Raw genomic sequence first — 24,341 nt, forward strand, 5'->3', positions numbered from 1 at the left:
ACGCCCGCCGGCGGCTGTCACAGACCCCACAGTGCGGGGGGGGGGGGCGGGGGCGGGGACAGAGGGACCGGGGCCCCCGCAGGGGCCACAGACAACCACGCTCAGCCTCGTCCTCTCCTCTCCTACCTGGGTTCAACAGAAATGAGAGCGTATGTTCATGCACAAGCCTGCCGCGAATGCTCACACAGCATCACCTGAAAACACCAAAATGTAGAAACAACGCAGAGGTCCATCAGCTGAGGAAAGGGCATGGGACCTCCGTCCAGGGGGAGACCCAGGAGGGAAGGAAAGGACATACTGACATCCCGTGACACGGATGAGCCTCAAACTCAGGCAAAGCCCTAGAGACAGAGTAGATGAGAGGTCGCCGGGCTGGCGGGGGAGGTGGGGGAGTGACGGCTGACAGGTACAAGGTTTCTTTTTTTTTTTAAGATTTTATTTATTTGACAGAGTGTGTGACCAAGATCACAAGCAGGCAGAGAGAGAGGGGGAAGCACACTCCCCACTGATCAGAGAGCCCGATGCGGGGCCCGATCCCAGGACCCTGAGATCATGACCTGAGCCAAGGGAGAGGCTTAACCCACTGAGCCCTCCAGGAGCCCCCAGGTACGCGGTTTCTCTCCAGGTGACGACGAAATGCGCTACCGTCAGTGGTCCTGCTGGTTTCCTGACTCTGGATAGGCTGAAGCCCATGGACTTCTCTCTCCCCTTTAAATGGGTGAATTGTATGCATGTGAGTTTCGTCAGTAAAGCTGTCATTGGAAAATCTAGACTCAAGTTTGAACCCGCAGGTGAGTCGCCAGCTCCTCAGTGATCCTATTGTCTAAGTTGTGGTGAATCACTTCCCATGCAGGACGGCGAGAGCCGCACAGGCTTCCTTCTCCGCCTTTTCCGGCACCACTTCCCGCCTCGCTGCTACCCCGTGACACCCTGGAGGCCTCACCAGGGTCCCTCCTGGTGGCCGAGACACCCTGGAGGCTCTAGCACATTCGTGCACTCGGCGGGCACGCGGACCCATGTGCCATCCCGGGAGCAGGGTGTCCGAGGCCCCGAGGCAGCTCCTTTCCCCAGGCCCGGGGCCTCGGGGGCGGGCTGAGAGCTCTCTGAGGCCGGGGCCCCCACTCCGCTTGGTGTGCAGCCCCCGGCTCCAGTCCAGCCGCCGGCGCCCATGACTGGTGTGAAAAGCGTGTCTTTGCTGGTGGGGAGGCTCCGAGAGCCCGAGGAGGACTGCGAGCATGTGCGTGTGTGTAGTGTGCACACGCATGCCTGTGTTCACATGTGAATGTGTTCACACGTGTCCGTTGCATGTGCTGTTTGTGCATGCACACGTGTGTCTTTAAAAAGATTTTATTTATTTGAGAGAGAGAATGAGAGCGAGTGAGCATGACAGGGGAGGGTCAGAGGGAGCAGCAGAGCCCGAGTGAGCAGGGAGCCTGACGCAGGAATCGATCCCAGGACTCCAGGATCCCGACCCGAGCTGAAGGCAGTCGCTCAGCCAACTGAGCCCCCCAGGTGTCCCACGTGTGTGCTTATACACGTGTTTGGGTCTGTACACGCTTGTACGTGTCGTGCGCGATCTCGGGTTGGGGGGCCGCAGGCCTGTGCTGCACCCGGGGGTGCGGGTACCAGAAGGCTGTCCTGCCTGGCCCCTGCCTGGCCCCTGCCTGGTCCCTGCACGCAGCCGCCTCTGGGGGACCGGGTCTGAGGCAGGGGCGCCAGGCAGGAGCCATCGGTGGGCAGGAGGGGCAGCACCTAGGCCACGTGGGCCACGGTGACCACGGAGGGTGGCCCATGGTTCCCGCCTGCCTTGAGGCCGTTGCCTGGGGCTGCGACACCTCGGGGCTGGGTGCCGCAGGGTGCGGGCGGGTGGTGGTGTCTGCGGCAATTCCTTGGCCCCGTTTCCAGTTTTCCAGCAATAACCAGAGTGAGAGGGACTTGCCAAGCCCAGAGCCTATCGCCCGGACGCCTGGACTCCTGCCTCTTGACAGAGGACAGAGGTCAGCCTGACAGGACAGGAGTGAGCCTGCTGGGGAGAGGAGACGGAGAGAAGGTGGGAGGTGCAGGCCCCCCGCCCTGTCCCCTCCCTGGCTCCCTTTCAAAGAGCGAAGGGGGCCGCCAGGACATTCTGAGGGCCAGGAGCTCTGGGGCAACACTCTGTCCACCTCGGCCCACCCTGTGTTACACTGAGGTGGGTGGGGCTGCCCTGGGGGTCCACAGCCAGGGAGGACACACGTCTCCGAAGGCAAGCCGTGACCCCAGACCAGGGCCAGGGAGGGCATTTCCGTCTGTGCGCCCTGAGGTGGAGGAAACTTGCTGCACCCAGGGGCTCTGCCTCCGCCCGCCGGCTGGCAGGGGCTGGCAGGGGCTGGCGCAGGGCAGGCGGTGGCAATCAGTGCAGATCCTGCCCTGCGGGTGCCCAGCCCCAGGAAAACACACGGGGCATTAAGATCCCAAAGATAACCCAGAGAGCTCTGGAGGGAGCCGCCCCATCACGGAGGAGACGGGACAGCGGCCTGAGGCAGCTGCATTGCAGGCTTGGGGGTGGCGGTACCGGGGGCAGGCGCCAGGGGGCCCAGGTTCTGCTGGGTCCTCGACGGGCGCCCGTGCAGCCCATCGCGCCCCCACCCCGCCCTGCAAAGGGGAGCAGCCCAGGGCCAGCTCCTCCCAGTGCTGACTTCCGGGGACGTTCCCCAGCTTCTTGCGGCGCCAGTGCCGGGAAGTCGTTGCCCACGCCCTCCGCAGGCTGCCCCGGGTGCTGGGCTCCCCTTCCTCCAGCAGTTGCCCCTCCCTACCTCCCCCCCCATCTCCTTTTCCATCCTGCCCACAGCTCTGTCCCACCCTCCAGCCCCCCCCGCCGCCCCCCGGAGCCCTTGCTCCAAAAAGCAGACGCTGTCAGGATTAGAGACCTCTGACCCGGATGCTGCTGCAGGGCCGCGTGCAGACGAAGTCCCAGACATCCCATCTCGTGGGGACTGAGTCCCCTGCGGGGCATCCCTCCTGCTCAGCGCAGCGGCCACCCTGTCAGTAGCCCAGACGCTGGGGTGCCTCTGCCCCGCACTTGCTCAGTCCACGAAGGGGAGATCTCTGGGGAATGGGCCAGCCCCAGAGCGGGGGCCCTGTCGGTTCAGGGGCGCCCCTGGACTCAGGACGGGTGTGAGTGGCAGGAAGGCAGCTTCCTTTCAGAGTTCCCTACTGTGATCTCTCGGGTTCCCTGAGCTTTCTGCCTGCTGCGGTGGGGACCACAGAAACCCGTCCCACCCCAACGGGGCCTCTGCTCCAGCAAGCACCCCCTCGCTCTGGCTTCTGGTTTTCTGAGCCCCCCTCTGCCCCAGCTGGGAGAAGCGATCACTGCTGCTGGATGGAGTCCAAGTGTTGCTGGGGCGGGAGGGGAAGAGCTAACGGCGGGACCCTAGAAGAGGTTTGCTCAGGGCTGGGCTGTGAGGATGGTCTCCATGAGATCCACCCACCCCTGGTCCCCAAGAGCCTTGTGGAAATGCTGCGATTGAGGGAACAGTAGACCAAACACTTTTCTCCCAGAAGGATCTGGCTCAGGGAGAGTCTGAGGGTCATGCTTTTGAGTGAGGGTTGGGTGTGGGGTGCGATGCTGGGATGAAGCAGGGCTCCCCGGGGTCCCCAAGGGCGTCTGTCTTCTGCAGTAACGTCCTGCTCCCTTCCCTCTGGGACGAAAGGCGAGGGGGCACCCGTGGTGGAGGGGTCCCGGCTCGCCAACCACCTGTTCCCACCTGAGGACTCCCAACGGCATGCTTATCTAGAGGGAAGGAGTTGGCAGGGGCGTCCCCAAGGGGTGCGTGTGCAGGCTGGGTGGGTGGGAGAAGGCAGGTGAGGCAGGACGGGCTAGAGATTTTGTGCAAATTCCGTGATTAAAGTGTGCTTGATATCCACATTCCCTTTAGACACGTGCTGCGGCCCGGTGGGGGGAGGGTAGGAGGGGCGCTGGCTTCACACTGTGGGTCAGGGCAGAAGTGGCCGCAGTGGGCAGAGCTCAGGAAGGAAGCCGCCCGCCTGGGCCTCCGGATGGAGAACCCCACCCCCGCCCCGGCCAAAGGAAAAGGGGAAGCTGTGTGTGGGAGAAGGTGGGGGCCACCACGCTTCGGGGACAACACAGCCCTGCGAGGACAGAGACGTCCTTCATAATGCACTCCGGCACCTGGGCAGCCCCCAGGGAAGGAGCCCCTTGGGGTGGGGTGGGGGGGCGAGGACCGGCGGAGGAAGGCTGCCGGGAGTGTGCGTCATCAGCAAGACCGGAGCAGTGTGGGGGACGTGGCCAGCCAGCAGGCGGCTCGGCATGTGCCGGACGGGGAGGACCAGAGACAGACGTCCGCAAGATGCAAGTGACCCGGAAGATGGCTGTTGTGGGAACAGAGTGTGCTGAGTCTTGACACCGGGGCGGGGCCTGGCTCACCGTGAAGGGCTATAAACAGGCCAAGGGTTACTGTCTGGTGTTCATAAAGAACGGGTCATTTGACGGTAGTTCCTAAGAATGAAACTACTCAAAGTACTCAGGGTCTCGGCACACAGTGCACATTTCCCTTCAGAAAAGGCTCTGCCGACGTCTGGAGTAAGGGTATGAGTTTCTGCGTCCCTCCCCGGGGCTGACACCGAAGGCAGGTTGTTCCTGTGTTTGCCTGCCTGAGGGGCGTCAGGGAGGTGTGAGTGCGGCTGCTAAGATCGGTGTGAGTAAGTCGGCTGTAACCGATCTCCAAGCCGCGCATCCTCTCTGCCACCCCAGGTCTGGACGGCCTGTCCGGCCGCAGAAGAGAACAGGCTCAGGGCTAGACTCGAGTTTCGGTGTGTGCTGGGGAAAAAACTACCCCAAACCTTAGCGGTGTAAACAACATCTGTTCCTCACTCATAAATGTGTGAATCGTCCTAAATTATGCCATCTGGGCTGCAGACAGCTGAAACGGGTCCTCTGCTGCGCGGGGTGTTGCCCCGGTTCACGGCTTCGGAGCTGGCTGGCTGATGGCCGTCGGGGGCCCAGTGGTGTAACTGGACACGCGCTGCCCGCCCTGACTCGTTCGCAAGCCGGTGGCTGTTGGAGTCTCAAGAGAAGGAGGACAGGCAGGCCCACAGGAGAGCTTTTCAACATCCCTCGTGGGAAATTCCGTCTCACCCGTTCTGAGAATCCCCTCCGCTGGCCTCAGAGTTCTGCCAAGGCCAAAGGCTCCCACGCCAGTCCTGATACTAAGTCACCCCGAGCCCGTCCACACGCCTCCCCCTAGGGTGCCTCCGGCTGCTTGTGCGGGGGGAGAGGAAAAGGGAGACACGGACCCTCTAGTTAGGGTTCAGCCAGGACAGTGCAGTAGCAGAAGGGAGGGTAGGACAGAGGACGGACGGGACCCGAAAGGACACAGGAAGCAAAGATGGTTCCAGATAGGCTGGGCCTCTCCGCAGAGTCATGCGGGTGGAGAGGGGCCCGCGCTGACCCGGGAGGCGGCCGGTGGGCGGGCCTGCAGCCGTCCCTGCTGGCCGCGCTGCACTCGGACACGCGCCGGAACCACGAGCTTCCACGGAGACCTTCACGGATCCGTGTGTCACGCCCGCGCAGGGCTCACGTCCGCCGCGGTGCGCGCCGCGGGTGCGATCGCGACGGTTCCTCCCGTTATTACTTTTGCGGTAAACTGTTTTTTAGCAAGTTCCCCACTTCTTGCCGCCTTCACGCCCGTGTGTCCGCGCCGCCTGAAGACTTCCCTGGGACGCCGGCTGCCGTGCGGGTCTGCAGCAGACGCGTGTTTCACTCGGTGGCGCCCAAAGTCACGACGTCTCAGCTGCCCCGCGGCCGCCCCGTCCCACGCGCCCCGCCCCGCCCCCCCGCGGCCGCCCCGTCCCACGCGCCCCGCCCCGCCCCCCCCGCGGCCGCCCCGTCCCACGCGCCCCGCCCCGCCCCCCCCGCGGCCGCCCCGTCCCACGCGCCCCGCCCCGCCCCCCCCGCGGCCGCCCCGTCCCACGCGCCCAGCCCCGCCCCCCCCGCGGCCGCCCCGTCCCACGCGCACTTGTGTGCGTCTGTTCCTACACGTGTTCCCACCGACAACCGAAATCTCCCTGCTTGGCCGAGGTTCCGACCCCGGGGCTCCTCGTTCTCATCCTCTCCTCCCGCCCTGGCCCACGGAGCGGCGACAGCAGCGCCCCCGGGCCGCCCCCGCAGCGGCCCCAGAACCCCACCCTCCGCGGCTCGCAGTCTAGTCCCGCGGGAAACAGCCACCGCCTCCCCGGGGACCAGCCCCGTGAGGCCGTCGCCCCGCCCCCGGCGCGCTGGCGCCACTTGCCGGCGCTCCTTTCTGACGTCGTCGCGCCCCTCGCTCTGCGCGCGCCGGGCCCTGCCTTTCCGCGGGCGTTGCCAGGGCGACGGCGCGTCCCTCGCGGCCCCGCCAACGCCCGGGCCTGGCTGCAGTGCGCAGTCTCGGCGCTTCGGCGGGCCCCGCCCCGCCCGCGTGGGCGGGGGCAGCCGTCGCGCCGCGATGACGTCGCGGGGGCCTGGCCGGGCGTCGCGGACTCCGGAGATGGAGGAAAAGGAGCAATTACGGCGACAGATCCGTCTCCTGCAGGGTGGGTCGGGCCGGGCCCGGGTCGCGCCTCCTTCTCTCTCCCGGCACCTCACGGCGGGCCCCTGCCGGCCTCCCCGAAGCGGGTCGCCCTCCGCCTGCGGTCTCGACGGCCCGGCCGGGTCGGGTGGGGAGGGCGGCGGGTCGGGGGGCGGCGCGGGACCTGGCGGGGCATCCGGGCCGGCCGGGGTCAGCCCCTTGCCCGGGCTTCGCCCGACGGCTAGTGCGGGCCCTTCAGGCTCGGTGGCGGGGGGCGGCGGGGCCGTCGCTTAGTAACCGACCGGAGGCGACCCCCCGCTCCCCGCCGCGGGCCGGCGCCCTCTCGCTCCCGGGGCCACACAGTGGGGCGGGGGGCGCGTCCTCGGGGCGGCGGGCGGAACCCCGGGCGTCTCGTCCGGCTGCTGCCCTCCACACAGCACACTTCGCGGCCCGACTCCTGGGCCTCAGGTGCGCAGCTCTCCCGTCTTTACACCCGACGTGCGGTTCTGTACCTGAAAAATTTCCCGTTCAAAGTTGCCCCCTACGGGGAAGACGTAAGGAGCCGGAAAGCTTGCGTGGGGAGGTCCGGCGGGAGGAGGCTTCTGGGGCCTCCTGTCATGCCTGCGCGGGGGTGTCCCCGGGTCAGGGCACAGCTGGCTTTGGGCCTGGGGACAGGACTTGTGCGGGCGAGTGTGTAACTGGGGGCCAGCTCGGGCTCGTTGGTGGAGTTCGAAGCCCCTGGGCTGCTCCCTCCTGCGCCAGCCAGGACGACTGTCCAGGGGCTTCCTTGGAAGGTCTGTGGCGGCGGCGGCCCACTGCTGTGGCCCTTCTCCCCTCAGAGGACGACGGGGTGACACTCTTGTCAACCGTGGACACTCACAGGTGTCCCCTGCCTTGTGCTCGTTGTCCTGTGTGCCAGGCAGGGAGGCTGTTAAGGTGCGCTCCTGGCCGCGTTCCGCCTGTGGGCCCCCCAGAGGGCCGCTGGGGCTGACGGGCTTCCTTGCTGGGGCGTGACAGCACGGGACCCTGCCGGTCTCTTCGTACGGAGCGACACGTCCCCTCGAAGGATTGTGGAACCAGGATAATGATACTCCTGGCAACTTAGGGGTGTCATACTCCAGGGATAAACAACCAGAGATAGGGCTGCAGTAGAACTAGTGGGAGAGGGCTCTCGGGATCGGGGGGCCGAGGGAATGTCCATGGTCTCAGGCTCCCGGGGCCGCCTCGCCTGTGCTGCGGCCTGGCCGCGGCTCAGGAGTGAGGTGGGTTCCCTGCGGCGTCTTGTCCGCGGATGCGCTTCCGGGGGACCCTCGAATTTACGTTCACTCTCTGGCTAACAGAGCCTCTGATTCTGCCTTCTCAGGTCTGATCGATGACTACAAAAACCTCCATGGCGGTGGCTCCGCCCCGGGCGCCTCAGCCGCCTCCCGGTGGCAACCACCTGCTTACAGCAGCAGCCGGGCCTTCAGTGCTGGCTACCCTCGCCCAAGCCGGAGGGGCTTCTCTCCGAACCGCGGGCCTGCCTGGCGCAAGAAATACTCCCTTGTGAATCGGCCCCCAGCGTCCTCAGACCGACCTGGTGACGGGGCTGTGCAGCCGCCCCTCAGGGCTGGGGGCAGCCAGGGTCCCGACTCCCAGCAGTACGTTCTCGAGAGGCAGGTGCAGCTGAGTTCGGATCAGAACATGGTCATCAAAATCAAACCACCATCAAAACCGGGTTCGGCTAATGCTGCAGGCGTCCCTCGGGGCTCCTTGGAAGAATTTGAGGGCCCTCTCTGGAGCGACCACAGGCCTCAGGAGGGGGAGGGCGAGCCCCCCGGTGCACAGCGGCAACCCCCAAAGCCAGGAAGAGTCAAGGGGAGCTGCGGTGCCGAGGACCCCCTGCCAGTCTGCCAGAAGGAGCCTGGCAAGCCTCGGGTGGTGAAGTCTGCGGGCAGCATGAGTGACAGCCCCTCGGAGCCCCGGCGGACTGTCAGTGAGAGCGCAGTTGCTGTCAAGGCCCGCTTCCCCTCCTCCACCCTGCCCCACCGCGGCGGCGTGGCTGTGGGCCGGAAGCTGGGCTCACACTCTGTGTCCAGCTGTGGCCCACATCTCCTTGGAGACGGGAGAGTGAATGCCGGCCACACAGATCAGCCAGCTTCCTCTGGCACGGTGGCCGGCCCAGCTAGACCAGCTTCTGGACCCAGGCAGGCCCGAGAGTCCTCACTGCTCGTGCCCTGCCGTACCAACAAGTTCCGAAAGAACAACTACAAGTGGGTGGCTGCTTCAAGTTCCGAAAGAACAACTACAAGTGGGTGGCTGCTTCAGCAAAGAGCGCCCGGGCCCCTCGGAGGGCCCTCAGCCCCAGAGCGGCCTCAGAGCTCGTGTGCAAGGCCCCCTGTGGCACAGCGGAACACGTGGAGAAACCACAGCTCAGAGCCGATCCGGATGCCAAGCCCAGGAGATCGGTGGCGTCCTCCACAGACGGGGCCTCCCCCAGCAAGTACAAGTGGAAAGCATCCAGCCCCTCGGCCTCCTCATCCTCCTCCTTCCGTTGGCAGTCGGAAGCTGGCAGCAAGGATCACGCCTCCCAGCTCTCTCCGGTCCCATCTCGGTCCCCGCCAGGGGACAGAGCAGCTGTGGGCCCTAGCAGTTTGAAGCCCCCCTTCGGTGAGACCCCGCTCTCGGCTTACAAAGTGAGGAGCCGCACCAAGATCATCCGGAGGCGGGCCGGTGCCAGGTGGGTGCCCTGCCACCGCCCCAGGTCCCATGTGGGCAGGCCCGGGCCTCGAGTGCTCCCTGCTTGGTGTGCGCAACCCCTGGGACGGCCCACCTGCGGGAGCGTGGGAGGAGGAGAAGCATCACTGCCTGCGGGGTCGGGCGGGGGCGTGTGTGGTGGCGTTCTCGTGCCCAGGACCAGCGAGGCTGGGGTTACTGCTCTCCCTCAGAGCTGAGTAGCGGGGGCCCAGCCGGCGAGGACGGGTGGAAGCGGGTGCCGACACCCCCAGCCCCTCTCCTGGTGGTGAGAGACCGGAGGCTGCCGGGGCGGCTTTTAAAGCTCGGGGTCCCCTTGGGGGCAGCCAAGTGGCCAGGTGAGTCCTTGTCTCGCTGAGTAGGCGTCACTTCCTTGGCCCTCCTGCCTCAAGGACCGTGAAGAGGCTGAGCACTGGTGCTGGGGCTGGGGTCCGGGGCTTAGTTCCCGCAGCTGTTCACTTCGAGGGCAGAGTTGCTCTCCCTGGGAGTCCGGCTCTGGAGGTCCTTCTGGCCGTCTGACCTTGGTCTTGGCCCTGCTCTCCCAGACAGGTGCTAGGTTACATGGGCCCCCCCCCCCCGCGTTTTCTGGACGGTGGCCCGCCTGTGTTTCAGCTGGTGTGGAAGGGGGAGCCGTGGGAAGTAGCCCCTGCCGCCGAGATGGCGGGAGGCCGGGGCAGCTTTTCCTCCTCCGGGGCTCCCTGGGGCCTCCCCCAGCCCCACTGGAGAGTTCATCTGGCCTGGGGAGTCCGGGGAGACCTGGAGCACATGCGCCAGGTGGGGGTCAAGGGTTGGGGCCACCCTCCCTCCGCCCCGGCTCCAGGCTCTGTAGGGGAGGAGCAGGGCGCCAGCTCTCAGACAGCTGCCGCTCATCGGGCGGAAGGCTGGTTCCCAGAGGGGCGGGCCGCCTACTGGGCTGGCTTCCTGGTGCCGGGGTCTGGGTGGGCCGGGGGCGGGGGGACGGCATTAGTGGGGGCGCCCATTGGGAGTTGCCTGCTTTTTGTCTCTGCAGCCTTCCTGGGGAGAGGAAGAGCAGCCCCCCACCTGCTGCCGCTGCCAAGAGCCAGTCCAGCCTGCGGCGGAGGCAGGCCCTCCGGGCCAAGAGCGGCCCCGTGCCGAGGAGGACCCCCAGCAAGGGGCTGATGCAGGTCACCAGGCACCGGCTGTGCTGCCCGCCGCCAGGCCGGGCCCACCTCCCCGGCAAGGAAGGTACAAGTGGGAGGAGGGGTTCTGGAAGGCATGACCGGGAGGAGGGTTCTGGAAGGCTCGCCCTGGCTGCGCCCGGTCTGTGAGCCTCGCCTCTCTCTCCGTCTGCACTGGCTCTGCTGGCCCGTCAGGCACCACCGGCAGCACCCGCGGTCAGCGCTCCAGCCCGAGAACGCGCGGCCCGCTGGGTAGGGGGCAGCTCGGGGTGGAGAGCAGAGGCGAAGGCCTGGGCCGCTGTATCCTGCACTCTGGGTGGGGGAGGTGCGTTTGGCCAGGTGTGTGGTGGCCTTTTTAGCAGGTCTCTCTGGTAGACCTCATCACGCTCCTCTTGGCGGAAGGAGCCAGAAAGTGGGTGAGAGGGTGGGAGCCTTGCGGCTTGCAGGGGGAGGAGGGGTGGTGTATGCTGCCCGGGGCTCCCCTACCCTAGGCCTCTGCCGCCTGTCCTGGGCCGACAGGCCTAGCCTCCTCTCCTTGTTGGTTGCTGCCTCTTCCCTGGGAACCCTGAGCTGGCCCGGGAGGAGTCCGCGTTGCCCTCTTTCTGAGTTGCTGGTGTTTAGTGAAGGGTCAAGGGCAGGGGGGACATTGTGGGTTGTGGTCCCCCCCGGAGTGGCGATGGCAGCACACCGGGGGAGCTGGCACGCATCGGTGGTCTCGGGATCGGAAAGAGGGGGGATCACCTGTGACGCTGTGTCCTGGCGAGCCTGGGCAGGTCTGGGTGGACCGTGTCCCGTGGTAGCCCTGTTTTCTCCCCTTTGAACGTCTGGCGGATGCGTGGTGGTGGCTCCCTAGGCCGGTGCACATGGAGTCTGGAGGTGATGGGGTTTGGGCCCTGGGCCTTCGGACTTGGCACTTGCAACCCGATGGCTGTTTCGTGCCGGGCATCTGGGGAGCCCTTGGAGGGGCCGTCTGGGCTTCGGACTCCTCTCCGGGAGGAGGCGGTACCTGGGCCGAGCCGAGTACCTGAGTGGGAGCCGGTGGCGGGAGAGCGGGGCACAGGGGCCAGGGGAGGGTGTGAGGAAGTGAGGCTGGAGGTTGCTGGCCCCCCACCTGACTTTTGGCTGCTGCAGCGAGTGTGACCTTATCCCGGGTGGACGCAGCAAAGGAAGCCCTGCAGTGTTCCCTGGTGGCCACGGCGAGGGGCTGGATTGAGGCTCTGGCTGTGGGACTGACGGGGAGTGGGCAGAAGGCCGTGGATGGACCGATGGCTAGGCTGTCCCAGGACGGACGGAGGAGGACGGATTGAGAGCGCCCTTGCTTTGGGAGGCTGGCAGCAGGTGGCTGCGCGTCCGGGGAGGTTGGGGCCGCCGGGAGAGAGATCAGGAAGTGGGGCCCGGGGGCGTCCGGGCCTGTGCAGGGGTTCACGGCTCCACCCAGCTCCTGTGTCTCAGCGGGCAGAGAGGTCGAGTGAGTGGAGGAGAAGGTGCCGACGGAGATCCCCACAGAGGAGCCCTCGCATGGGGACGGCCACTTGCCGACGGGGATGGCCCTCAGGCCGGGCTGTGGCAGGGGCCCCTTCGTATCCTGTTCCAGGGGCGGGGGCTCCAGGGGGCACGGGGCTCTCCTGAGACCTGCATTCAAGCGCCCGGGCCCCGAGGCATTTCCGCCTTGACTTGGCGCAGGGAGAGTGGGTCAGGGCAGACGGATGGCTAGGCCCGGTGCCCCGAGCTGGCGGTATTTCAGTGAGATTTGAGTTACGGGGTGTGCTGTGAGGATATGGTGCGAGGATGTGTGCGAGGACGTGTGCGAGGCGGCCTGGGGAAGGAGCGTCCCAGGGGGAGGCTGCTTGCCCAGGGGCCAGAGGGCTCGGGATTGCAGGATTCCCGGAGGACCGCCGGGCAGCCGCTGGGCACGGAAGCAAGTGCTCGTGGAGCAGGTGCTGAGCCGGGCGCTGTGTGGGACAGGGTTACCGGAGATGGGTCCCTGCCAGAGACTCCTGGTCCCGATGCAGGGGTGGCACGGAGGGGCTGGCGGGGCATCCCAGATGGGCACACTTGGCCCATGCTCTTGGTGTTGTCGCCCTCCAGGAGTTGAGCTGAGCTGGCCTTGACTGTGGCCTGGCCAGGCGTGTCCTGTCCCTGTCTCCAGGGAACTTGGTTTGGGGACAGACAGGCCTGACCGCGGCAGTCCCCTGTGGCAGGCAGCCCCGAGGAAGGAGCGCCGTTCGGTTGAAGAAATTTTGTGCTGAGGGCCTGCCGCTGAGGCCTCCTCTCCAGAAGGGGCAACGCGTGGACGAGCCCCGGGACCCTCCGGGCACAGCTGCGCTTTCCCGCCGCGCGGCGGGACTGCTGTGCTCCTGCCTGCTGTGCTGGGGGTTGCCGGAGGCCCGGCTCGAGGCAGGAGCTGCTGGCCACGGGCCACTGGGGAGAGCAGGAGCCTGGCCACACAGGGGCTGGCACCCTCACATAGGGACGCAGGTCACTGCGCTCCAGGGCCCTTGCTGGCAGCCAGGTGGACGACGGCCCGGAGGGTTAAGGGGCCGGTGGGGCCGCTGCGTCTGCAGATTAAGGGGGGCCGCGGAAGGCGGTGTGCGTCCGGCCCACTTGCTGTGTACCGTGTGCCTTGTGCCTTGGGCCTGGGGTGACGGGCTCTCTCGGGCCGGAGCAGTCCGGCTGCAGCGGCGTGCGGAGGCTGCCTCCTGCTGGGGGCGAGGGTGGCGGGAGTCCCTGCCTGCGTACTTCTCTGGGCTAGGAGGTGAGCGGGTGAGCTTGGAGTCGCGGAGGGATGTGACAGCCGCGGCACAGGTGCCCCGGGAGCACCGTGGAGAGGGTGGGGAGAGGCCTGTGGGGGGAAGGGCTTGGAGGAGGCTGCCTCTCACTCATCTGCTTCCCGATCCCCTCCATCCGACTGTCCGCCCACCCGTCCGTCCACCCTCCGTCCCCCACTGTGCATCTGCCCGCCTGTGTACCCACACATCTGTTCCCCATCTGTTCGCCTCTCGTCTGTCTCCCGCCCGTCTGTCCGCCACCTACCTCCGTCCATCTCCCGTCACCCTCCGTTCATTTGTTCCCTGCCCGCCCTCTGTTCTGCCGTCCAGCCAGCAGGCAGGCGCGGAGCGGCCGTGGTGCAGGGAGGTGGGCCGCCCCACGGGTCGTGCGCCTGCGGGGCCACGTCGCAGTGTCAGGACAGCTACTCCGGTCCTCGTAAACAAGCCGGCGGGTGCTCTGGGGCAGGGGGGAGCGACGCGCCCCGAGGAAAGGAAACGGGTCACGTAGTGGAGAGCTGTGCGGGGGGGGCGGGCCGCTTTAGGCAGGCCGTTGGCGTCCGAGGAGATGACCGCCGAACGGAGGCCTGCGCGGCGGGAGGAGTGGACAGCGCTCGGGCCCGCCGCTGAGGGGCTCAGGTGGGACGCGCTCTGCCGCGTGGCGGGAACACAGGGAGGTTCTGCGTGGCAGGCCCAGGCTGGGGGCTGAGGCCAGAGGGAGGGCGGGCCTGGACGGGGCAGGGGGCCAGGAAGAGCCTTCGGCAAGGTCTTGAATGCTGGGCCAAGGAGCGGGGTCCTCGTTCTCAGAAGTGGCCGAGGAGCTCGTGGCAGATGCTCGCGCGGGCACGCCGGGACGCTGGGAAGGAGGCTCCAGACACACCAGCCCGAGGGTCCGGGACTGGGGAGGCGGCTGTGGCAGGGCCGGGAGCGAGGACGAGCGTTTCGCTGGGCTGAGGGCGGCTATGGAGTGGGCAGCTGCCTCCCCCAAGCAGCTCCTGCAGGGCCCACCGGCTTCCCTGTCCCTCTTCCTCCTCTCCCTGCTCCACCTTCCGGCCCCCAGGCTCTGGGCTGGAGCCTCCTGGGCAGACCCCAGCCAGATGCCGGCTGCTTTCGGCTGGTTCTGTGGACACTTAGGGTGCAGACCCAGGGCTCCCGGGCTCCCGGCCGGCCGGGGGTGCCTCCCTGCGGTGGACCGGCTGCTTCGAGGCTTCTCTTCCCCGTTCCCCTGACAGATCATTGGTCCAGGTCCGGACTTCCGTGAAAGCTGCGTAGGGGAGGGACCTGACCCCCAGTGGGCTCCTGCCTGGCGGAGGGAGGGAGAGGGAGAGGGAGGGGGAGGGGGAGGAGGAGGGGCAGGGCCCGCCCTCGCCCTCAGCCCCGCCGAGCCGCCAGTGGCCAGCAGAGGGCGCACTCGCCCCTCTTTATTGTTCACCCCACCTCTTTCTGGTAATTGATTGCCTAATTTCCTCTTTATGTGAAAGAAAGCAGATATCAAGTAATTTGCGGCAATAACCTGCTAATGCTGGGCCAGTATCGAAACTCCCCTGTTCATTTCAAGTGGCAGATAAAACACTAATACATAATTATCCTTGCAAATTGGATTGTTTTAAATAACCAAAAGGCTGTGGCCAGGAGAGAGCCATCCCATCTCCCTGGAGCTCCTGTTCCCGTGTAATTGCCGCGCTCAATCAATTTCCCTGGCGTTAGAAATTCCATCACAATCAACATTAAGCTTTATTCATTGTGATGGCTAAGAGCCGGGCCATTTCTCCTCTTTTTCTTAACTGGCAAAATTAATCAGGGAAAAGATTTTAAACATTTACCCGCGCGAAAGAGGTCAGCTCTGCCACTATATTGCTGAGCAGATAAGGGGCTAATAAAAAGAAAATTGAATTACTAATGATCACCAGGAACAGAGTATATAAAACCTGGCAATCGTCGGTTCAGGAAAAGGGAGAATCAATTTTCTTGGGACAAGGTGCGCTCATTTTTTATTTTGGCGCATATTATCAGCAATTTAATTTGAGAGCGCATAAACAGGAGGAAACAGTTAGGGAATAATGAGCCCGGAGGTGTAAAGTGCCGCAGGATATATGCTGTACACAATTTATTTGGCACAACAGATAATCGCTTTAATTGAATTCAAAACTGCATTGTTCAGCAGCCGTGTGGCCGCTGGTGCCTTGCGCCTGGGGACTGAGCGTTGTGAAGCTCTGGCCTCACTCCTCCTCCTGCTTCCTCTCCTCTGCCTCCTCTCCCCAGCTCCCCTGCCCTGAGACCTTCCTGCCCACTCCACCCAGAGTCAGACTTTGGCTGGAGGGGTAGGGCAGGTGGCCCCTTGGGGACACTATGTGACCCCCCCCACCCCGTGCCTCCCGTCTCTGCCTGTAGCCATCCTCCCTTCACTTTGCTCCTGGTGGTGAGTCTCTCAGCAGCTGGGGGGAATCAAGAGATGATACCCGAGAAAGGGCCCCAGAGAGCTTTGTTTACCGGGGGCTGGTGGGGTCTACCACATCGTGGCTGCATAGAGACCCTGCTTGATCTGTCTCGGGGCCGACAGACGCTGGAGAAAGTGCAGAGAAGAAGCTTTTCGTAGACCCCAAAAGTGGTTTCCGATTTACCACCCATGTAATTGTGGCAATTGGTGGTCCCGGCTTGTGTGGGCAGCATACGCGGCTCCCGTTGACTCTTGCTCCATGCAGGGCCCAGGGCCGGGGCTCGGGCCACCCTGAGGTGCAGGCTTCCTGTATGCAGAGTGGGCGCTGACCCGCGCATGTGCACCCGTGCCCTAGGCTGGGGGGCTCCACGGCGGCCATGGGCTATGGGATTCCTACCTGCCACCTGGACGTGGTGGCCTTTGTGTGCCGAGGAGAAGCCATGGTTGGATGGGCGCGTGTCTCCTCCCAGAAGTCACTTGGGTGGGAGAGCCCCTCTGGCTCACCTGCCCGGGACAGTGGCAGCCTGCCCTCCTCCCCTCCCCTGCCTTATCTTGAGCCTGGGACCTGGCCCAGCGTGCCTGAGACGGCACAGATGAGCGGCTGGTGCAGCGGCTGAGAGTGGGGGTCTAGGAGGTCGCCCGGGGCTGCCAGGATGGGACCACAGGAAGAGCCCACTCATCACGGTGGCCTTGGGCAGACCTGGGGGTGGCTAAGGCTCTCACTCGAGCCAGGCCTTGTGCTGCCACTTGGCCTCTGGGTGAGAGCTTGCCGCCCATCGCTCAGGCCGCCGTATTGGCCATGTAGTCCGGGGAGGCTGCCGTCCTCTCTGCTGCGTGTCCACTCGGCCTAGGTCACTGGCAGAAAAGGCAGCTGTGCTCTTGGCGCCTTGTCTGGGTCTCACCGGGTCTTCACTGTGCAGTCCCAGTGACAGTCCCCTGGTGGTGGTATGTAGCGAGAGGCTCCTTTGGGGGGGATCGCCTGGTGTTGGGGGGGCCCTGCCACTCCAGCCAGAAATGGGACACCTAAGGGAGACCTGGGGGCTCTGTAGGTGAAGTGCCCGACTCTTGGTTTCGGCTCAGGGCACGATCTTGGGGTCGTAGGATCCAGCTCCCCACTTGGACTCCGCGCTCAGCATGGAGTCTGCTTGTCCCCCTTTTCTGCTTCTCCCCTCAGTGTCCGCGTGCGCGTGCTGTCTTTCTCCTCTTTAGAACAAATAAGTAAAGTGTTCTTTATCTTGAGATTGTATTTATTTGAGAGGGAGAGTAAATGAAACGTGAGCAGGGGTGAGGGGCAGAGGGAGGGGGAGAAGAGGCCCCCACTGAGCAGGGAGCCTTCACGGGGCTAGTCCCAGGACCCCGAGATCATGACCTGAGCCGAAGGCAGATGCTTCACCCACTGAGCCTCCCAGGTGCCCCTAAATAAAATCTTTAAGAGAAAGAAGTGGGACACCCATTCCCTGTGTCCCAAGTTTCTCCAAGGAAGTACTCAGGGAGTTTCTCCCCATGTGAGCTCTCCTTGGACGCCCTCACCTCCCTCCTGTACCTGGGTCCCTCCCCAGGCCGCTTGGCTGGCTGTTGTACCTCCCCCAGCCCCAGAGTGGAGCCCCACAGTGCTTGCTCTGCGGGGGCAGGTCTCCCCATCCCCCCACCCCCCCCCCCCCGTCCCTGGGCTGTCTTGCTCCTTGTCCACCTGCTCCTGGCTCCTTAGGCAAGTCTCCTGGCGCACGGTCCTGGGGCTTGAAGGGCCCACGTTGGGGCTGTCCCGTTGTTTCTGGAGAGGTCAGAGCAGGCCCACCCTCAGATCCTGGGCGTTGAAGCCTAGCTGGGCGTACGCAGTTTGTGCAGGGACGTTTGTGGGTTCTTGCTGGCCACGCGTCCGCACGGGGCTTGGGCTGCCCCTGCTGCTGGCTCTGTCCTCTGGCTGCTCCTCGAGCAGCTGCCGGGTGGGCGGGGGGAGTCAGGCCGCAGCTTGACTCGGTCTCGGGAGGCAGCCTGAGAACCCGCTGCTTGCTGCTCGGCGGGCTCGTGGGAGGTCTGCACTGGCCTCAAGGCCCCAGCGGGCAGGGGGGCGGGCGGAGAGGAGCAAAGCAGAGCCTCAGGCCTTGCCCTGGGCCTCGGAGGCCCGTCCTCACCCCAGGCGCTCGCAGGGCACTCGGAGCTGGCTGGGAGCACGTGGCGGGGGGCCGGCTTGGAGTGGCTGCACCCCTAGGCTGGACCCTCTGCGCAGGTGGCCTCCCCAGGAGGGCTGACCGTCATGGAGTGCAGTTGCATGACTCTGGCGCACGGTGCCCGGGGAGCCCAGAAACCTGCGGGTGGGGCGCATCACTGCATCCCCAGGGCCGGCCTCTCCGGCATGACGCGGGGCTGGTTCGGGACCTTCCCTCGCTGGCTGGCTGTCCTCTGCTGAGTTAGCCCCAGGCCACCAGTTGTAGCCTCGTGGGTGAGTGGGAGACTTGCAGGGGACACCAGGGACGCCTCCCTTGGAACTCAAGTTGCGGGCAGGGGTGTGCGGTAATTCTGGCCGCAAGCCCAGGAGGGCCCTGAGTCTCCCAGGGCCGGTGCCATCATGGCGGGAGCGGGGCACCGGGGTAGGGGTTAGGGCCGGGGACTTCCACGAGGCGCGTCCCTTCCGTGCCCTGGGTGCTGGGAAGCCGGCGTGCGTGCTCTGGCCTTGCTGAGGGGCCCCGGCCAGGAGCCTCACTCACTTCCGGTTTCCTTACCTGTGCCGGGGCCGCCGTGCCGACCGCGGGAGCCGGGTGGCCTCGGGCTCGGGCCAGGACGGCTGCCGGACGGTCCTGCCGCCGAGGGCTCTGCCCGCCCGCGCTGCCGGCTGGGGCGCACTTGGGTCCAGAGCAGTCGGCTCCGCAGTCCCGCGTTCGTAAGGGAACAGAAAGCGCCGAGCCCCTTGAGCCCCGCGTGAGTTACCGGGCACGTTGGCCTCGATCGTGCTTTGTCCGTGGTCACAAGCTACTGCGCGAGGCCTGGTGCAGGACGGCACGTGGGCGTGCTCGCGCGTGGCATTCCTGTGGCCCCGGGCGGGTTCGGCGCCTCTAGGAAAGTCGTGACCGCCCCTGAGCTGGGGCTCCCGAGTGGTACCCTGAAGTGAAGCCTGCCTGGCTGGGGAAGGGGGTGACGCCCTCAGGATGGCGTTTGGCCCTGCGGAACCGGAGCAGCCCTCTGTGGGCCTGGGTCTCCCCGGGTTGGGGACAGCTTGGGCCGCGTTGTGGGCCTGGTGGTCAGGGTGTGCTGGGGCTGGAGCAACCCCACGTCTGGCGTGAGGGTCCCTCTCAGCCGGGGCCGCAGGTGCCCGCCCGTCCGTGGGCGCTGGGGCGCAGGACAAGGGCGCGGCCTCCCTCTCGGCCTTGGGGCTCCTCTTGCCGCCATCCTCCGGCTGCTCTGTCCTTCCAGCTTTCCCGGGTCTAACCCTGCACCTCTGGGGCACGGGGCCGGCCTCAGTGGGGCCACCTGGTTGAGAGGGTGTGGGTTTGCCTACCTCCAAGGGCAGGGGTGTGCGGCCTTCTGGGCCTCTGGAACTTGGCACCTCTCTCCACAGCTGTCAGAATGGTCTAGGCTCCTCTCCCAGGCCCGGGGTCCCGTGCCCCCTGTTGCGGTAGCCTCTGCCGCAGCTCCGCTCCCACCATGGTACCCTTGCCGTGGGCACCTGCAGTGGCACTGGGTCCTCGGTGTGCTCTGTGCTGGGGGATCCCTCCAGGGCAGGGCTAGAGGTAGCCAGAAGTCCACGTGGATGTGGGTCCCCAGCAGGGCCCCCTGTTCCCACCTGACCAGCCGTTTCCCATGCCGCGTGTGTGCTGGCATGCTGGGCCGCGGTCCTGGCGGGAAGGAAGTGCTGGTTCCCACTGGCTCGTGCCGCAGGGCAGGGGACGGGGCAGGACGGGGAAGGGAGCCTTGTGCGAGCACTGACAGCTCAGCTGGCGCCGCACGGGCCCGTCCTCTTCCTGCCACTCACTCTGTGCCCTTTCTGCCCCCGATAAGGAATGTTACTGAGGCTCACTGCGCCCTAAGCGCTGCTACGTAAGTGCCAGCGAGGGCCCACAGTGTGGGGCTGAGAGGGAGCGATGGCGGCACAGATGCCACTCTTTGTGGCAGAAGGAAGACGGGGAGGGACTGGCCCACTGGCAGGGAGCAGGGAGGGGGCGCCCGCCTGGCCAGGGCTTCCAAAGGGCCAGAGGTTGGCGAGGAACCTGGGGACATAGTGCGGGGCGCCCCGAGCAGTGGGCACAGCGCGCCCAGGGCGGGTGGCAGAACACTGGCTTTCCTTCCCTTGGACGAGCCTAGAACAAAGGGACGTGGGGAGGCCCAGGGCCTGCAGCCATCGGCCGCTGTCTCTTCCAGCCCCCGGGACGGCTGGTTGCGAGGCCCTTGCCCCTTTGGCTTCATCAGCGGAGTGTGAGGACTGTCTTCCTGCCCCACCTCCGTCCGCTGCCAGGCTCCTCCGGTCTGGATGGGCCTGCGCAGCGCAGACCGGAGCCGTCCTGGGCGCTGGGCTCATACAGAGGCTGCCAAAGGAGGGCAAAGGGCTAAGTTAAGTTTGCTGAGTGTCGGCTGTCTGGACTGAGCCTGGGGTGATCCAACTCCCTGAGGCAGAAAGTGAGGCTGGGGAGCCACGGGGCCTTCCTCTCTGTGGGCAGCAGCCTGCACCTGACCGTGAGAGGGCCCCTTCTGTGGCCTGCAGGCCACACCTCCAGGACAGGGCGATGCACTGGGTTCCATGCCAGCCACGGAGCAAATGCTGGGCCTCCCTGCAAAGCAGGGCCAGGGCTGGAGGAAGCCGACGGTCTAGGAGGGGATGGCAGGCACAGGGGCTTCTGTGTGACCAGCAAAGTCCAGTGCCTCCCTACTCCTTGCCCCCAGCCCCAGCTCTACTCTCGTCTGCAGGCCCTGCCCAGGGTCCTTGGTAAGAATCTGGTGCAGGCTGACGGTCAGGCTGTGCCGGGATCCCTGCGCAGTGACCAGGAGCAAAGCGGGCGCGCTCCTTGTAGCTGCAGGCGGACAAGGGCGCGGAGGTGGGTGGGGATGGCCCTGAGGGGCCTGGGCGTCTAATTCATCCAGTTTGTTGCCAGTGGCCTCTCAGTGCCCCTCTTGTCCTGGGCTCGCTGGGGCCAGTGGCAGACTCCTGCTTCGAGAACTGAGGACTTACACCCAGCCCTGGGAGGGCGGGGGGCTGTGGACCCTGCCTGCTGTCTGTGGCTCCCTGTGGCATTTACGGCTGGAACCTGGGCTCTGGGCTGGGGGGTATGACCCAGCTGTCCCCTTGGCACCTCCTGGCCCAGGCATTTTTGTGTGACAGAGGAGGAGCAAGAGTGTGACTTTGGAGCCCCCAGGAACACTGCCGGGGGGAGCACTGACGCGGGAGCACCATCCTCTCGGGGCCGCTGAGATGCAGAGCAGCATCCGTCTCTGGCCCTGGGACAGTGGTCCCAGGGAGGGGTGCTGGGAGCTGCCTGGGAGGAGGTGCTCCTGGGCCTGAGCCTCCGGTGGAGTTCTTCCTGCTGGGGACGGCTGGGTGGAGGAGGAGGACACAGGGAGGGACATGGTATTCCCAGGCCGGGCCTTCTGGTCCTCTGGAGGGGGACAAGAGCTGAGTTGGTGGGGGATGGCTGCCCTGGCGTCTTTCCCTTTCTGGGGGCTCTGCAGCCGGAGGGTTGTGTTTTTGGTGCGTGGGTCCGTGGGAGGGGCAGGGTGAGGCGGCTGTGGCTTCCGAGGGACCCGCACGGAGGCCCCCTCCCCTGCCTACCTCAGCCTGGCCCCGTGCCCACTGGCAGCGAGCTAGAGGTGTGGCTCTGAGTCAGGTCTGAGCTGCCCTCGCGGTTCCTCTGCTTGGCGTGGGGCTCCAAGGGGCCGCGGTGGGCATCTCACCAAGGAGGCCTGGAATGTGTGTCTCCTTTGGGGTTGTCTGTAGCCTCCTTTCCTTATTCCTGTGCTTTAAAGGGGAAAGGTGCCACGTTGGGGGGGCACACCGTGTTGTATCCTTGGCTTGTGAAGGAGGGAGTGGCTGGAGGGCTGCAGAGTCCCCCCAGCCCTCTAGCTGTCCTGGGGACCAGTGCTGGTGGGCATGTGTGCCCTTGGGGGCCTTGCACAGGTCCCCCCGAGGGGTGGCAGGTGGGGAGCAGAGGGCAGGGGCGGGGGTCGCCGTTCTGAGTCGGAGCCGCCCCCACAGACCACAGTGGGCCCCGCTCAGGTGCTTGCACGGGCGGCCTTGGTCTCTTGAAAAATCGGCAGTTGGGGCGCTGGGGGCTCAGGGGGTTCAGCCTCTGCCTTCTGCTCAGGTCATGATCCCAGGGTCCTGGGATCGAGCCCCGTGTCGGGCTCTCTGCTCAGCGGGGAGCCTGCTTCCTCCTGTCTCTCTGCCTGCCTCTGCCTACTTGTGATCTCTGTCTGTCAAATAAATAAATAAAGTCTTTTTTAAAGAGTAACAGGCAGTTGTCCATTACAGGTTTCTCCTAAGCATAGCTGTATCCTGCAAGTTAGTGATTCCTGTTTGCCTCCAAATTTTTTTCTAATTTTTCCCTGACCCACGGGTGTTCTGTGTCATTCCCAAACTTGTGAGTGCTTCGGAGGAGTTTGTGGCTGCTGCTTTGTAGCCTCAGCCCAGCCTGCGCGCCGCTGGGAGCTCAGGCCCTTGGAGTGCGCTGAGACTGGCGCTGGGGCCCCGCTCGTGCCCAGTTCCGGGCCAGTGCGTGCTGTGGGGGTCCCGGGGCTGCTGCTGCTGCGTGTGGGGCTCTGGAAGGCACCTGGCGCTCACCGTGTGGCTCCTGCCCCTACCGGCACAGCTGGCGGGGCCGGGGGTGGTCTCGCCCCCGTGCGGTCACGGCCGGAGGCGTGCTGGTGAGGGCCCGCTGCCTCCGCGGTCCGTTCTGCGGGGCACAGTTGGCGGCCACTGCACCGAGGGCGCGTGAGTTCAGCCTGGCAGGTCTGCCTGGCGGACGCAGCGTTTGAAGGTTGTGAAATGTTCGTTATTTCCAGTAACGCTTCTTGCCTCGAAGGCTGTTTTCTGTGACGCCAGCATCGCGCGCTGGCCCCGTCCCCGCGGGGACGGGGCGACGCGCGCACTCAGACACGGGAGTGTCGTTTGTACCCGATGCGGTCGCACGGTGCTTTCTGCTTCTCCGTTACGTCCGGAGACTTCTTATGTGCAGCAAATAGCTTTAATTGCAGCCTGAAATTGTCTTTCTAAAGAAAGACCGAGCGCGTTCACGCTTACTGTAATTACTAACGTGTTTTGGTTAAATCTCCTGACTTCCCACAGGCTTTCTCTCCGTCCCGCTCTCGTGTGCTTCTCTCGCCGTCTGCTACGTGGGCTTCACCCTGGCGGGGAGCCCCGTGCGGGGCCGGAGCTGAGCTCCGGAGCCACCCAGGTGCTCTGTTCTTCGTTCTTCTAGATTTTTTTATGCCATTTTCCCCTCAATCCACGCACTAGACATTCTTCTGTTCTTTCTCACCACGGAGGTCGCGCCGCGCGCTGTGCTTACTCTCACGGATGCCAGGAGGCGACCCGCCAGCTCTGTCCCCTCCCACTTCCTGTGCCGCACCTGTCGTGCTCTGAGCTCTCCCTGCGCTTCAGCCTTCTCCAGCCGGTTCACAGACAACGCGTCCACGCAGATCGCCCCGTGCGTTTTCCTGTCTCTCGTTTCCCCTCCTTCTGATTGAAGACGGTCTCTGAACGCCTTCTTTAACGTGGCAGGTGTGCTGGGGACCTTTTCTCTCCGTGTCCCCGCAGGACCATGTTGACACAAATGGAACCCCTCAGGGTGGGCCCCCCGACCCGCCGGGTCTGTCCTGCTGGGGTCCCGCAGGTGGCTCTGCCAAGGGACGGATACCTGGGGTGTCCCAGAAAGGGTGGGTTCAGCTGTCCCCTGCAGAGGGCCTCTTCAGCTGTCCGAGCTTCTGGGCAGACGTTGCGATCCTGGCAACGGTGCCTGAGGCCCTGGGCCCTGCGCGTTGTGACCTGCCTGCTTTCTCCTCCCTGTTCCTGGGTGCTTGGGAGGTGCTAGCGGCTTCCCTTGAGCCCCGAGGTCATTGGCCATGACCTGTTTACCGTGAGGGCCCTTGCTCCAGGCCACCCGCCGTGGCCTTCGGGAGTGGTGGCGGGCAGAGCACTTTCCAGGTGGAGCGCAGGCCCGGCTGTGAGGGCCCGAGACGGAGCCGCGTGGTACCGTGTGCGCGGCCTGGGTCTCTCCTGCTCGCTCCGGTAGCCTTTCAACGAGGAGGTTTGGTGTGAGTGCGTAGAACGAATGGAGTTTGCAGGGGAACCTACAGCCGCACGCAGCGACCGCAAGCCCCGAAGCCCGTCAGTGTTTAGCGCCCAGTGATTTCTTGGTTTGCCTGAGCGCCTCCCAGGCCCGGCAGGACGGAGCCCCGGCCTCGGATAAGCCCCAGGGCCCTGTGCCCTTCTGGGGTCTCTGGCCCAGGGGTCCACAGGGCTCTGTGTGATGCCAGGGTCTTGTCCCTGGCCCCCGTGTCCCCTCCCAGCTCATTCATGTTCTGGGGTGTGGTAGGGACCTGACAGCTGTGTGGCCCTGCCCATCCGTGGCCGTCCAGTGCCCTGGGGCCTCCGTGCAGAGCCCCCCCCCGCCCCCCAGGCTGCTGTCCCTGCCCCCTGCCACCACCCCCCCCTCAGCTGGCCTGTTTGTTGTCGCTCTTCGGGGCCCCGCGCTTCCCGAATTAATTCTGGAGCTGCTGTGCTTCCTTTGTGCTGTGCCTTCCG

At 65.5% G+C, this 24,341-nt stretch overlaps 1 protein-coding gene across 1 annotated transcript in view; it reads left to right on the forward strand.

Annotated features, from left to right (window-relative positions):
- Positions 1–6,479: 6,479 nt before the first annotated feature.
- ZC3H3 (zinc finger CCCH-type containing 3) overlaps positions 6,480–24,341 on the forward strand; it is a gene marked incomplete at its 5' end in the record, with an annotated part of 81,918 nt that continues 64,056 nt past the window's right edge. Inside the window, 4 exon segments of the mRNA XM_080802285.1 lie at positions 6,480–6,567; positions 7,906–8,780; positions 8,783–9,261; positions 10,285–10,481. Of these exon segments, the coding sequence (XP_080658411.1) occupies positions 6,480–6,567; positions 7,906–8,780; positions 8,783–9,261; positions 10,285–10,481 (1,639 nt within the window).

Source organism: Martes martes (genome assembly GCF_963455335.1).
Source record: "Martes martes genome assembly, chromosome: 4".
Classification (NCBI taxonomy): Eukaryota; Metazoa; Chordata; class Mammalia; order Carnivora; family Mustelidae; genus Martes; species Martes martes.